Source organism: Gossypium hirsutum, chromosome D05, assembly GCF_007990345.1.
Source record: "Gossypium hirsutum isolate 1008001.06 chromosome D05, Gossypium_hirsutum_v2.1, whole genome shotgun sequence".
NCBI classification, from domain to species: domain Eukaryota; kingdom Viridiplantae; phylum Streptophyta; class Magnoliopsida; order Malvales; family Malvaceae; genus Gossypium; species Gossypium hirsutum.
Window position 1 is genome coordinate 36,168,721 of NC_053441.1, and position 15,973 is coordinate 36,184,693.

Sequence of the window (15,973 nt, forward strand, 5' to 3'; positions counted from 1 at the left end):
TTTATTCTTTTACATTTAATTCATTTATCATATTATTTACAGATATGTTACATGTTTAACTTTTTTAAACAATTTGCATGCAACATATATCATATATATCTGTTCTTTTTTATCCAATGTCGAGAATTACTCATAGCACTTCAGCGCACTCGAACCCACGTCCTCCTACATTAGCAACAATGTCCATGCCAATCGAATTAAAACTCAATCAGCTATGTGCCCAATTATTAAAAAAAATATTTACTTAAAAACGTTAAAAATTTTATATTAACTTTTAAAAAGTACTTAAATTTAAAATAAAAATAAAAAAAGTTTCAAGAATGTTTTAAAAATAAATAATTTTAATTCGTAATTAAACTAAAAGTTTTAAAGACTTGGTAAATCCATATTTTTTAAAATTTTAAAAAAACCAGTGGTAAAATTGTTTTAAATATTAAAATTTTTAATTGAAATTATTAAAAAATAAATCTTTTTACAATTAGAATTTACTGCAACAAATTATGAATTGTTAAAATATAATTAAAAACTTTTTAGAACATAATTAATAGAATTTTAAAAATAATTGTTTTCTATAATATTAAAAGGGGAATGATCCACCTACACGGGTGTAAAACTTAAGTAGTTTTACTCTCTTTTGAAACTTTTTATGTGATTAATCTTTTAACAATTCAATCATTGAATTTATCACAATATTTGTATTTTTCATGCATGTAAATTTCTAAATTGATATGATATTTCTATCATATTGATCTAAATATACTATTGTCTATGTTAATATATATTTAACAGTTGAAAATTTTACATTGGTATAAATAGATACCTCCCATATAAAAAGTATTTTAGATAGTAAATAATCTATAAAAAATTAAAACATTTTTATTTTGTTATTAAATTAAAGATTTGTTACACATAATTTTTTTTCAAAATTTGAGAAATTGTTTTTAAATTTTTCAAAACTAATATTTATTTAAAGTTATATTTTGGCCCCTAAATTTGTTCATTTGCACTTAAGTAGTTGCTAATTTTTTTTGGACCTAATCGGTATTTGAATTTGTATTCTGTCAACCAAGTGGTACTTCCACACTAACATTGTTAGTTTGTGTTGACATGACACTGCTAGCCCATCATATGGTGTCATGTGGTAACCTCTCAGTATGCTACGTGACAAATATAAATTTAAAAAAAAAAGTAGAAACGTTTAAAAATATATAAAATTTAAAACATAAAATATGAAATTAATGTGTAATTTAAATATGATGATAACTTTATGTAAAAATACTTTAAAAAACAGAATTAAATACATAACTATAATTAGTATACAGGAATAAAGGCAGCATCTTTCCCTTGTCCCCTCAGCATGAAAAGCAAGAAAAAAAGACGAAAAGGAAATATTATACTCATAGTTTTGATTAGTTTAAGAAAGAAAAGAAAAAACATAGCGGCAACGTGTGATTGATGCTTATAAAATTTAAAGCATAAACAAAAAGGATGTGTTGATACCTCCATGATCCCAAACAAAAAGCTGCATTGTCGGCTAATATAAGGTGCCTAAATTCGTTTTCCATTTAACATGACATCTAATGAGCAAAAATTAATAAAAGAAAAAGCAACCAATGGCTGCCCTGCTATAAGAATTGTAGAAAGACAACTTTGAATTTAATCCCTCACCAATCACTGCAATGCAAATATGGTATCGTCTTTATTAGTCACCAAATAACTGCAATTTAAAGCTCATCCCATTGTTACACAATTTACGGCATATTATCTATTTTGACTCCAAACCACTTGATATATTTCAGTCATTTGTGCTTCGATTTTCCAATAAAATTATTCAGTGGAAACTAAGCTCAAGAAAATATGTATAACAGATGACTGCGGATTAGATAAGAAATTCCCGCAATACCAATGCCTCTCGAGGAGACCTGTAAGAATTTCGAAACATATATAAAAACTAGAAGCGTACATGGATCGAGCTAAGTCGAGATTAATATTTTTTTATTATTTAAATTAAGGTGCTGAATATACATATGTATCCGATACTCCAAGCTGAAAACATACCCTAGCAAGGTTCAAGCCTGTTTCCTTGATATCCTGTCATTTTAATCAATGGATATTAATGATTAGAAGAAAAGAAGAGTAGTAAAAGCCTAGAACTTAAAACTTGTCTAAAGAACCAAATATCCCTTCTTGCAACCTTAACCAAACCAGTTAGTTAACCTAAACAGCTCTCATGTCTAGACCCAACACATTACAGCAAAGAAAGAAATGCAGGGAGCAGAGGGTAATAATTGGGGGATTAAAAGGGCACCTATCTTATCTACACTTATCATTCTTTTTCTAAAGATCAAATATGGAAATAACACCAAATGTATGAAAAGCTTTAAAAAAATGAACCCCCATCATAATTATATACACAAATCACATTATTATTATTATTATTATTATTATTATTATAATTCAGAAAACAGCACAATCAACCACCTTACCTGAAGCAATAAATTCCCAAAGCTGTTGTAATTTCGTGAGTGACTATTATGGCAAAGTGCAAGTAAAGTGATGCTGTTTCACAAAAAGTGATTTGTCAGGAAAAATATAACACAGGTGAATTTATTTGAGAGATTCCTCTTTTTTATTATTAAATAGATAAATTCAGTCTTTAAAACTTAAACCCGAATCAGACTAGAAATTGTTGAAACTCAATGTATCCAACCCAAAACAAACAAATCCTATCGCATCCGAATTTAAATAAGTTATAGAATAATGAAAGCAGTCATACCTGTGAATACACAGTAACCAAGAACAACCCAGAACTCATCAACTAAAGGAACACTGCAGAAGAAGAGGGGAATACAACAATTAGCATTCATGTCAGTCCATCACAATTACACTTATCATTCATGTATTACTCTTTATTTTTTCATGTAATTTATTTATATAAATTTCAACACTTTGGTATATTTCTTTTCATTTTTATCGTGTCTTTGGCACTGCATGGGGATAGAAAAATCAAAATCTAATACACAAACATACCCTTCATTCCGTCTAGCTGTAAGAGCATTTGCAATTGCCAAAGGAAGATACAAGAGTGGCTGACAATAAAACATATGAAATTTATATTTTAACCATGTAATCAAATCCATCAAAAAGCAACATTTCCCCCGTTTAAGACAAAATTTACTGATCTTGTAAGTGAATTGACACATGAGTAAGAATGCCTACATACCATGCACATGTTTGTTTTCAATCCCTTGGGTTCATCACACAAGTGAGCCAAAATCATCCTTCCCTGTAGATAAACAACTTCCCTTCAATAACCAAGTTAATAATATTTTGTCTTCCTAGGATTCACTATTGAGTGAAAAAGGCTATATTATCTCGACTCGGGGAGAATGGATGTCCAAGTATACATTGGATTAAGTATTGAATATGGGTTACAAGATAGTGGGGAAAACATATTAGACTTACTCTCTGTTATTTTACTTGGACTAAAATCAAATATATTTTAGGCACTTAAAAAAGGGATAGTATTAGTACAATTAGAAACAAGCAAAGCTTACCACAAGGAACCCAAATGCAAGCCCAGCTCCTAGTATAAGTAAATGTGGATGATTTCTGATAATATCAGAGGGCGAAAGATAATCCCTTCACAATAAAAAAAAAAATAATTAAGTTAATTCAAGGACAATATGTACTAAAATAAACACCAAACCTTGCTATTTTTCCTTTTTTTTTTAAAAAGAAAAAAGAAAAAAACAATTTACCAAACAAGCACTCCTCCTATGAGTAATATAAAAGGGTGAAGCTGATAATAAAGAACAGAGAAAACATCAATTAAGGATTGAAAGCATATGAAAGGATGAAAGAACCCCAAAAAAAAGGGTTAGAGAATTACCATTGCTAATGCAAGTAACATGCTTCCTTTTTTTGCTTGAATGACCTTATGGACATTGCCTATGCTGCAAAAAAAGTACAACGTGAGAGAAGTGAAGGTTAACTTATGTTACTTGAATTCGATGGTGAGGTCTAACATGAGTAAGTTCAAGTTCAAAACTTTCATGTATTTGAAATATTTTTAAAGAATCGTGTTCCTATATATACGTTCAGATATACATGAAATACAAGTGTTAGACATGCGTATTTTAGAAAAAAAAATCAGAGCAAGATAAATACTGAGGAGCAGAATCAACAAAAGAAAGAACCCTATCTTATTTTGACTGAGGTATCAATGTCAAGTATGAGTATGTATCCTATACAAGTGTGTTCAAATTTTAAAAACTTTTTTCTTGTATTTAAAGATTCTTAGAATGTCCTATTTTTACACCCATATTTGAATCCTACACCGAAAATAAGTGTTAAATCTGAGAAAAATAAAGAATTAGAACAGCCTACGAGACTAAAACTAGCTAAATATAAGCATACAATTAATGCGAATAACTTCTTACTTGCAAGCTACGGTAGGTATAACACCAAATACTGTCATCAAATACAGTGTAGCTCTGTATGTTGGAATTTCTAAAGCCAAACAAACAAAAAGAGTAAATAAGTAGTTAAAGAAAAGAACGGCTAAAAGCTTGACTTATATTTGTTTAAGATAAGATAATTATACAGACAATACCATTAGTTGCTAATGATTAATAAAATATACAATCCATCATTTATAACTTGGGTTTTTTGCAACATAAATACAGATACTTGAAATGTGAGCTGTTTTTTATTTTAATATCCAATGTATATTTCGGTATAGGTATGAGAATATGATCCTCCGTAAAAAAAAAACATAAAAAAGATGTTGAAGATATTCGTATTAGAGACATATTTGTACTTGATACCTACATCCAAATATGGATAACTTGAAATACAAGATACTGTTGAAATATGTGAAACTCATATATTTTGGGATATATTTTAAATTTATTTAGGTAGATAAATCTTAAAATAAATCATTTGAGATATTCTAGGATTATTTTATTTTATCTTTTAGTAGTTTATTAGAATAAGGGAATTATTTTCCCAATTAGGTTATCACTTTTTCTCTATTTAAGTTCAGTTCTTTAGTTAATAAAATTCAGAACAGTTTTATTAAATGCTCTCTTGAAAACTTTCATGGCATATGAGCTTGGTTAAATCTCCAATAACATCATGGTTAAAATAGCCTTCACTGGAGATAAGAGATCCAGCAATCAAACAGAGGTAGAAAGTTCTACCATTGACACAACTACCGAAAGTACAATGACTCAAGGGACAGAAGTGTCTCACCTTTCTTTTTAGCTGACATCTCACAAGCTGAATGCAAGAATTATCTAGAATGGTCGCAATCCGTAAATTTAACAATTGATGGGTGCGGCAAGCTAGGTCATTTGATTGGAGAAGTCAAGCAACCACAGGTGGGCGATCCAAAGATGAGCAAGTGGAGGTCAGAAAATTATATGATAATTGTGTGGCTTATTATTTCCATGGAAGTATCCATATGTAAACCTTTTCTTTTTCTCCCGACTGTTAAAGATGTTTGGGACGCTATGAAAGACACCTATTCAGATTTAGAAAACGCTTCACAGATCTTTGAGTTAAAAATAAAACTCTGTAAGGCTAGACAAGGGGAAAAGGAAGTTACTTTTTGTTATAACGAGATGATGTCTCTTTGGCAAGAACTGGATCTGTGTTATAATGATGAATGAGAGTGTCCCAGAGATGGTGTAAAAGCTATGAAAAAAGAAGAGAATGAACAAGCTTAATTGTTTCTGGTTGGTTTAAATAAAGAATTTGAAGAAGTGAGATCTCGGATCTTAGGAAAAAGAACCACTTCCAAGACTCCGTGAGATTTTTTCTACAGTTTGAAGAGATGAGACAATGAGAAAAGTAATGTTAAGGTCAGAGTTTGAAGCTAATGATGATAATTCTGCTCTTGTAACTATTAAAAATAATGATGATAGTGAAAAAGAAAAAAAACATTGGTGCGATCATTGTAAAAAATATTGGCACACTCGAGAAACGTGTAGGAAGCTCCATGGAAAACTGACGAATGGAAAAAAAAGAAGTGGCAATGGTCGTGGTTCACAATCAGGGGATAGCAGAGCTTTCCAAACAACTAATGAAAATTATGAGGGCCAAAGTTCTCTGGAAGGGTCTCCATTCACTAAAGAACAATTAGAGCATCTACACAAGCTTTGTCAATCACCACAATTTCAAATGAACTTTTCCGTTCCTAACTCATCCAATAATCATTCTTCCTCCTTTTCCCAATTAGGTACTATTTTTTTTATTTTTTTCAATGTCAAGCCTTGTAAAACAAACACGTGGATCGTTGATTCTAGAGCTAATGATCATATGACTAGTAGTCATTTTCTTTTCTCAACTTACACATCTTGTGCAAGAAACAAAAAGATCAAAGTAGTAGATGGGTCATTCTCTGCGATAGCCAAGAAAGGCGTTGTTAAAATTTCGTCTTCCTTAGTTTTACATGATGTTTTACATGTGTCAAATCTAGCTTGTAATCTCACATCAGTCAGTAAATTATCTCATTCCTCAAATTGTCATGCTATATTTGACTCCTCTATGTGTAAATTTCAGGACATGGTCTCAGGGAGAATGATTGGTAATACTAAAGAATCTGGTGAAATTTACTTTCTTGACTACGACCATCTAAGTCAACCAACAACTACTTTATATTTAACTTTTGTTTCTAGTTTTGATAAGGTTATTATTTGGCATTATAGGCTTGGACATCCTAATTTTTACTATTTAAGATATTTGTTACTTGATCTATTTAAAAATAAAAGTCCTTCTTCATATCACTGTGAATTTTGTGAATTGGCTAAACATCATATGTCATTCTTTCCACCTAAAAAATATAAAGCTTCCAAACCTTTTTCATTAACTCATAGTGATGTTTGGGGACCTTCAAGAGTCTCAAATTTTTTTAAGAAAACGTTGGTTTGCCACATTTATTAATGATCATACTTGCATTTGTTGGGTGTTTTTATTAAAAGATAAGTCTGAAGTTGAAAATGTGTTTCAATCTTTTTATGCTATAGTGAAAACACAATTTGGTGTGAGAATAAAAGTATTTCAAAGTGACAATGGTGGGGAATTTTTTTAGTGACCAATTAGGTGTTTTCTTAACCAAACATGGAATAGTCCACCAAAACTCTTGTACAAATACACCACAACAAAATGGGATTGCAGAAAGAAAAAACCAACATCTTTTGGAAGTAACTAGAGCCTTGATGTTCACTAGTCAGATACCACGTTATCTTTGGGGTGAAGCCTTGTTAATAGCTGCATATCTTATTAATAGAATGCCTAGTAAAACTCTAAACTATAGAACTCATTTTCGTCTCTTTAAAGATAATTTTCCTAACTCTAAATTGATCGCAGATTTATCCCTCTGAGTTTTTGGGTGTAGTGTTTTTGTTCATCTTCACAACCAAGGTAAACTAGATCCTAGAGCAAAAAAAAATGTGTCTTTGTTGGCTATGCTTCTAATAAAAAGGGTTACAAATGTTATAATCCAATTAATAGGAAGATTATTGTTACCATAGATGTCACATTTGTTGAAACGCAATCTTATTTTAATTCTAATCTTCAGGGAGGTGATTATAGTAAAAAAGATTCTATAATTGATCAAGAAAAGACTAGGAATATACAACATAGGGATTCTAATAATGGAAAAGACAAATTTATGATTAACACATAAATTAATGATGTTAATGTTGTTAATAAAAAAGAGTATGAAGGTGTAGATTCTGATCATGAGAATAAAGAACAAACAAAGGAGTCAATTATTTATTCAAGAAGAAACCAAAAATCAAGAAAGTGAAATTCACCAGATTCATCACCAAGAATCCAACCCGCAAGATCTTGTCAAAAGTCCAAGTAAAGCTCATAATCCAGCCAATGAATTTTCTGATTTAGATATTCCAATTGCTAAAAGAAAAGGTGTTAGAAATGTTGTCAAATATCCCATGTCTAACTTTGTGTCCTAGAAAGCCTTGTCTTCGACATTCTCAATCTTTGTTTTGTGTCTCGATACTGTGAAAATGCCTAAAAATGTGAAAGATGCCTTACAGCGCGCTCTTGAAAAAATAGGTACATAGAAAACAATGGAATTATCTGTTGAAACATTTGCTAGTGGCTAAAGGGTACACTCAAACATACGGGATAGATTATCTTGAAACATTTGCTCCAGTAGTCAAATTAAATTCTGTTAGAATTCTTTTATAATTGTTGTTAATCTTGATTGGTTTTTACAGCAGTTAGATGTGAAGAATGCTTTCCTAAATAGGAAACTTGAAGAAGAAGTTTACATGGATCCTCCTCCAGGTTTTGAAGATAAATTTGGAACTCGAGTATGTAAGTTTAAGAAATTTTTGTATGGTCTAAAGCAGTATCTTCGAGCTTGGTTTGAATGATTCACTCAAGTTGTTAAAAAATAAGGTTACTCACAAGGACAAGTTGATCACACAATGTTCTATCGACACTCACAAAGAGGTAGAATAGCAGTTATTATAGTTTATGTCGATGATATCATTCTTACAGGAGATGATGTGGATGAAATAAGGCGTCTCAAGGAGCATCTAGCATTAGAGTTTGAGATCAAAGATTTGGGTCATTTGAAATACTTTCTTGGAATGGAAGTTTTGATCAAAGAAGGGTCTTGTGGTCTCTCAGAAAAAATATGTGATTGATATTTTAAAAGAGGCGGGATGAGTGGTTGCCGCCCAACTGACACACCAATTGATCCAAATGTGAAATTCGAAAATAAAGAAGCTCGATTAGTTGATAAAGGACAGTACCAAAGATTAGTTGGTAAGTTAATTTATTTATCACATACAAGGCGAAACATAGCTTTTGCAGTGAGCTTAGTTAGTCAATTTATGCACTCCCCAATAGAGGAATATGAATAAGTAGTGTTTCGGATTCTGAGATTGAAGAGTTCACCTGGAAAGGGCTTATTCTTCAAGAAATCCGAGCAAAGAGGAATTGAAGCTTATACAGATGCATACTAGGCGGGCTCAATAACAGATAGAAGATATACATCGGGATACTGTACATTTGTTTGGGGAAACCTTGTGACTTGGCAAAGCAAAAAAAAAAGTGTTGTAGCAAGAAGTAGTGCAGAGGCTGAGTTTAAATTAGTGGCTCAAGGAATTTTTGAAATGATGTGGTTAAAAAGAATTATGGAAGAGCTAAGGAAACCAATAACTTCACCAATGAAGTTGTACTGTGATAGCAAAGCTGCCATTAGTACTAGTCACAACCCAGTCTAGCAGAACAAAACTAAATATGTTAAGATTGATAAACACTTTATCAAGGAGAAGATTGAAGAAGGCCAAGTGTGCATGCCAATTGTTCCTTCAAAATAACAGATTGCTGACATGCTCAGCAAAGGGCTCTCTAAGACAAGATTTAATTTTCTTTTAAGCAAGTTGGGCATGATTGATATATATGCACCAACTTGAAGGAGGGTGTTGAAATATGTGATATATTTTGGGGATATATTTTAAATTTATTTAGGTATATAAATCTTAGAATAAATCATTTGAGATTTTCTAAGATTATTTTATTTTATGAGAAGGGAATTATTTTCCCAATTAAATTATGACTCTTTTCTCTATTTAAGTTCAAGTCTTTAGTTAATAAAATTCAAAATAATTTTATTAAGTGCTCTCTTAAAAACTTTCAAATACATGATAGCTTGTAATAGAAATAGAAATGACCAAGAAAAATATATAACATATGGACGTTGATGCATCAATACCACACTCGACGCTAACTTAATTAAAAACTTACCATTGATGAAAGGTACCCAACTGAACAATGGAATGGATTTCCCAAATTTCTGAGCCCACCACTGGGCACCTTGGAGGGAAATTTTAAAAAAAAATTGGAAAAGTGAAAAAAAAAGAATTGAGAAGAAAGGTATAAGATAAAACTTTAGATTACTCCTAACTATATTTTTTAAACAAAATTATTCAATGTATATCCGAACATGGGTTAAGGATATGAAAAAAACTAGAAAATATTGAATATATTCATATTAAACACATTCTCAAAAATGAGGAAACATACCAACAATTGCTGTAAAAATGTGGCATGTATTTATGAGGGCAATTCCCTCTGTAGGCCCATTAATTACAGGAAGGATAAGCGTATTGGTGAAATAGCTGCATGGAAGATATGAAAAACAACATATGAATCAGTGCAATACACTACCTTGTATTATGAGTTAAATTGTATTTTGTCTCCTTTACTAAAAAGAATGAGTAAATTAATTCCGGTACTTTAGATTAAAGAGAAAACTAGTCCTTCTGTTAAAAATTTCATCTATTTCTACTATTAAAAATTGGTTCGTGTACATTAACATGAGATACATGTGGCACGCCATATGCAACTGTCTGGTTATTCCGTTAGCCACACCAATTTTTAACAATAGAAATGGATAGAAATTTTAATTGAAAGGACTAGTTTGCTCTTTGATTTAACGACAAGGACTAATTTACTCCTGCTTCCACGATACTTTCACTCTCTTATGGAGTAATCCAAGTGTCCGTTGAATTCTATGGTAGTCAAATTTCAGTGCAAGTATAAGATACGAGCATGAATCACATAAATATTGTATGGCCAATATAGGAAAAAAAATTCATGATGCATGGACTGGTTTCTTACAAGGGAAACAAAAGACCAAAAGCAAATTACATTTTTGACTTACTGTTCCCATGTAGCTCCATAAAATGGAATAGCTGAGATTACCCAGAACCAGAAAGTATCCCTTTCACATATGGCAGTGCTCCCAACGGCCATGATTACAAGCTGCAAATATGAATCAATCTTGTAGTTTTGAGGGTTTTTACTACCCATTATTATGTTTAGATACTTTAGTTTCGCTACTAATGGCAATCCAGGTTACATTATGTGAGTTAAATACATACCGCACATGCGAGCGCATCGCACCCTGTAAATATTTCAGGTCCGCCATGAAATGATTGTTCGATCAGAGTTTGTTCTAAGATATAAGCAAATGAAGAAAATTACATGATAAAAGTTGAGGCTACCATGATCAAAAAGTTCTCCAAGTGGACTAGAGGAGTTTGTTCTTCGGGCTTGTTTCCCATCGATGGCATCAAATGTCTAGCAAGGTTAAATGATGAAATGTCAAACAGAACTCATACTGAAAATGAAAGTGAATCACACCAAGGGAAGAAGAAGAGAGGATTTTGAATGAATTGCCAACTAGGAAGAGGTGTAAACCTGATATAAAAATAGAAGTAATCCATGAACAAAATGTACCCATCTTGGTGGGGCTGAATCACAGTGAGGTGAATAAATCTGAAACGGTAGAAAAGGAATATGTATCATTCTCCTAAGCCTTCCAAAATACCATTATGTTACTTAGCCTTAGATGAGTGTTGGATATGGCTATTTGTTTGATACCAGAATTCAAAAATGAAAAAAAAAAAAAACATTGAACAAAATAAGGACAGAGTTTGAGACTCACATAGGCAAGCAGTGCTGATATAACCAAGAACATAAATCCTGTAAGTGTTATCTTAAGAGACAAAAGCATAACAAGTTAGTAAGCAATACATGCATATGCACTCTAGGGGTTTCAATATGTTCAATGAAAATGGCAATTTGGAGTAGTAAGCATTGCATACCATGTTTGGTCTGGAGAAAATACCGAGCAGGAGGCATGCATAAACATGTACAAATTTAAATACATCAGTGCCAGCAAAATATCATTAGAAAATGAACTAAAGCATATGATACAGTGTGATTAAAACTTAAAAAACTTTTAAACAAATAAAAAGACGTAAAAAGCTATCAGAAAAGCAAGCAATAAATAAACTATGAAATTCAAAGCAAATGAAAAAAAGTGAAAGAAGTTTACGGCATCCATAGAGGGAAGAAGTTGACAAGGCGGCTCCAAAATGGCTGCAATACATATTTAGCAAGGTAAGAGTGATCCTCTCCACTGTATTTGTATTTGTGCAAAGCTGCTATTCCATGTGCACCTATATACCCCATCCTAGCCCCTTGTTATAGAATTTCTATAACCTGCTAAAAACTGAGTTATTTAATCAGTTTCAATAATTCAAGCAATTGGGTGTTTATGAAAATGTCTCAAGACTTGAAAAATCTCAAATTCTTCGGTGAGCATGTTGAATTTTTATGAATTATGGGTTTTCACTAAGTGAAAGCTTAACAAATCATAGAAAATATTTAAAACATAGTATAAATAAATGTTTACCATAAATCATTAAAAAGAATTGAGGCTTGAAACGAAATCTATGCAGAGACTTGAAGAAGAATAGTGAAAGAGTTTATAGTGGTGGTCTGCTTTCAACGATTGGTGGGATTTTAGGCTTAATTTGTCAGTTTCACAATGATGGATAAGGGTGCAAGAGTGGGATAAAGAGTGGTGCAGACAATTTTGAGTTGTAATTTGTCAGTTTCATAAAATATATTAGTTCCATTTTGTGTGAAAAAACTAATACTTATTATTCGAAGAGAAAATAGTTATAAGTAATGGTTTTCAAATCTCTCTTATATAATGGAAAATCCAGACCCTGGAGCGACGGCATCAGTGGTTCTATGAGGAGGAGGAGGAAGGCGCGCAAGGAATGCTTGAGATCTTGGAGCTTGAGGGGTACAAACCTTTTTAAGGTTAAAAACCTAAAGACAAGGCGGACTTTGGTCCCCTTTCTTCTGTTTCCCCGCAACTATGCAACGGTCGGATTTACTTTTTAAAATTAACCAAAAGGGCAAAAATCTTACCCAAACCATGGTTGGCTACGCAAATCCTTTTAGAGTTTTGGATCGTTTAATGCTTTTTATTGAGTTAATTATTTATCTTTTATAGTCGAAAGTTTTTGTATTATTTATATATTTAGAATTTAATCTTCGTATTTTTTATTTTTTTACTTTTTAAATTTATAAAGTTATGTTCATTTATTAACATGGGTAGAAATTTTTTTGGTTGGTGTAGTATTTTGAAAAAAAAATTTTAATATACATGTAACAAAAAAAACATGGTAAAGAACTTGAATTTAATAAAAAAATTTAATGGTGCTAACAGTTCTTAAAAATTCACATAATCATTTTAATTAGAATAAACTATTTAGACTAATTAATGGTATTATAAAAATTAGGTATCAAATTATATCAAAAATTAAAGTATATAATTTAAATCTCAAATTTGAGTGAAATATAGAGATAAAATTAAAATTTAATCATTCTTATAATCTGAAATATAGAAAGAATGTGATTGAAATTTACTCATAATGTTCTCACATCAACAACAAAAAAAAGAAAAAAATGGACAGCTGTCCATCATGGAAGGCCATAGGGCTTATAGATTTATTCAAAGATTAAATTGTGTTTCACGCAATGGAAAGGCATATTGTATTTTCATGGAGAGATACAAGTTTAAATTTTGAAAACAATATTATTAGAATTAAAAATCACGAACCTCGAACATAAAGTATAAAATGAACATATTGTGTATTGGCCTTGGTAAGAATAGTTCATATTATTTGGATTCTTGATTCTCAAGATATTCCATTCCCACGGTCTTTTTAGATGTTGAATAGAAAGAACTGCAGGTTCATAAACGTTTTACAGTTATAAAAATAATACTAAAAAATAATTAAATGCAAAATGGATTGGTAAATTAATTAATTATGAAAATGAGATATTTTTTTATTGTGCATTTTGGTGCTGTTTGACTAGTTAACGATACCACCTCACTTTTTCCTTAATCATCATGCAATCATATTGTTTAAAAAAATGATTTTTTTCATTGGTATTGTCTGACACAGTGGCGGGCGATACCGGTATGTATTTTTTAAAAATATGTGTATTTTCATGAGTATAACAGTGATCTAAAAAAAGAAAAATATATATTTTTTATTGATGTCGCTTAATATACCGATGACACTGCTTTAATTAAATGTAAAGTTTGTCTTTTGAATTTATCCTTTAATTATGGTAAAGCTCATAATATAAAAATTTACTTATAATATTTTTTAAAATATAAAAACATTTACTTTTCATTGAAATAATTTTTAAGCTCGTAATTGGTATAAAAATTATTTATTTATAATAATTATTAAAATAATTTAAAAATTTTAAAAACATATTAACTAATTAAAATTAAAAAATTTTATGTGGAATTTATAATTCATTATTTATATTTTTTTCTCAAAATTTAAACAATATTTATACAATTTTAAAAAATTTATAGTGTACAGTATAAATATTTTTACAATATTAAAATGTAATATTTAAGTAGCTTACAATATACAATATTTTAAACAACATTTGGAATGCATTATTTTATATTTTTGTGTGAAAATGTATAAATTTTATAAATAAATTTAATATTTTTTGATAAATGCCAAAAAGGCTTCTTTGTTCGTAGACAAAGCCGGTTCGGAATTGTCTTTCATTCCAAGGTATAACTTGTATCCATGCGCTTCATATTCGTCTGGAATTCGCTTCCAGAAATATAGCCCTACCCTCTCACATCAATCCCACAAGCCTCTTATCCATTCTTATTTGATCACGGCGGGGGGAAAGGCAAAATAGAAAAACTGATATTGGGTTTAGGGATAATCAGGCTTGAATTGATGACTTCCACTACGTCAAGGTGACACTCTACTGCTGATTTATATTCATTCATTGCCCCCATCAAGAAATAGAATTGATTAATCCTAAGTCTAAGGATCGAGAAACTCATCAATGTCACTATTCTTGAACAACTTGGAGCTAGGATTGCCTTTCGTACTATTACGGATACGAAAATAATGAAAAAAGTTGATTCCAATGTCAACTGCTCCTATTAGAAATAGGATTGACTACAAATTCAAGCCATATACAAATGGTTTCATAAAACTGTGCGATTCTCTCGATCTAAATCAAGAAGATTTTACATAAAGAAGGTTTGCCTCAGCATGTTCTATTCGATACAAGTACGAGAAGCGGTATTCTTAAAAAAATAGAGAAATTAAAACCAAGTCAAGATGATACGGATCAGCCCCTTCTTCTTGAGCCAAATATCTTACCATTTCTGAAGGAACTGAAGTTACATCTCTTTTTCAGTTCCATTCATGAGTTTTTATGTGTTTCCATGACCATTTAAGACCCATGTTTTAGTCTCATTCTTAATGGTTTTGGATGATTATTTGATTTAAAATGGTGAATTTTATGCTCCTTGTTAGAATTAAGTGACTCGAATCCTTATTTAAATAAAATATAGTGGTAAAATAAAATAAAAGTAAAATCCCTATAGAATTATACTTCTTTTATTTTATTTTTAGAATAAGGTTTTTTAAACCTTATTAAACTTCATCTATTTGATATTGATTAGAATAAGGTGTTTCAATCTTATTACACTCCTATTAGAATATGGTTTTACAAGCATATAAATAGACATAGTCTACGCCTCTTGTAATCATTCGAATTTGACATAGTGAATTTTCTTCTCCTCTGCCCATGGTTTTTTTCCCGAAAGTGTTTGCACGTAAAATCTGTGTGTTCTTTATTTTTTTATTTTTTTTCTTTGTGATATATTGTCATTACCGACATTCTATTTTTACAAATTGGTATCCGAGCTTTCGAGTTGTTCATCTCAATCACGGTAATGGTGTCTTTGAAGTATGAAATTTCGTTGTTAGATCGCAACACCAGATTTGCGTTGTGACAGATAAAGATATAGGTAGTTCTTGCACAGATGAACTTAGAGGAAGCCCTGTTAGAGGTAGATAAGATGCCTTCAACATTGACGGAGGAAGAGAAGAAGCGCAAGGATCGAAAGGCGTTAACACAATTACATCTACATTTATCTAACAAAATTTTACAGGATGTGATGAAGGAGAAGACCGCCGCTGGATTATGGAAGAGGTTGGAACAAATATGTATGTCGAAAACTCTAACTAGTAAGCTGCATGTGAAGCATCGTCTTTATGCTCATCGT

The 15,973-nt window shown here is 30.9% G+C and overlaps 1 protein-coding gene across 6 annotated transcripts; it reads right to left on the minus strand.

Annotated features, from left to right (window-relative positions):
- Positions 1–1,693: 1,693 nt before the first annotated feature.
- On the minus strand, positions 1,694–12,627 carry LOC107903917 (choline/ethanolaminephosphotransferase 1). 6 transcript variants are annotated; one of them, XM_041092926.1, is made up of 20 exons: positions 12,248–12,627; positions 11,888–12,064; positions 11,655–11,664; positions 11,495–11,545; positions 11,248–11,325; positions 11,052–11,127; positions 10,929–10,951; positions 10,709–10,809; positions 10,069–10,163; positions 9,790–9,858; positions 4,443–4,512; positions 3,893–3,956; positions 3,762–3,802; positions 3,558–3,642; positions 3,224–3,286; positions 3,031–3,089; positions 2,777–2,829; positions 2,487–2,559; positions 2,059–2,091; positions 1,694–1,922 (listed from the first exon to the last, which is right to left on the minus strand). In XM_041092926.1, the coding sequence occupies exons 2-19, from the start codon at positions 12,022–12,024 to the stop codon at positions 2,070–2,072; spliced, it is 1,170 nt and encodes a 389-aa protein (XP_040948860.1). In that variant the 5' UTR covers positions 12,025–12,064; positions 12,248–12,627; the 3' UTR covers positions 1,694–1,922; positions 2,059–2,069. The 6 variants fall into 6 exon arrangements, with proteins under 6 accessions (XP_040948860.1, XP_040948861.1, XP_016685611.1 ...); XM_041092927.1 differs by lacking the exon at positions 9,790–9,858; XM_016830122.2 differs by having other exon boundaries at positions 1,694–2,091.
- Positions 12,628–15,973: the final 3,346 nt, after the last annotated feature.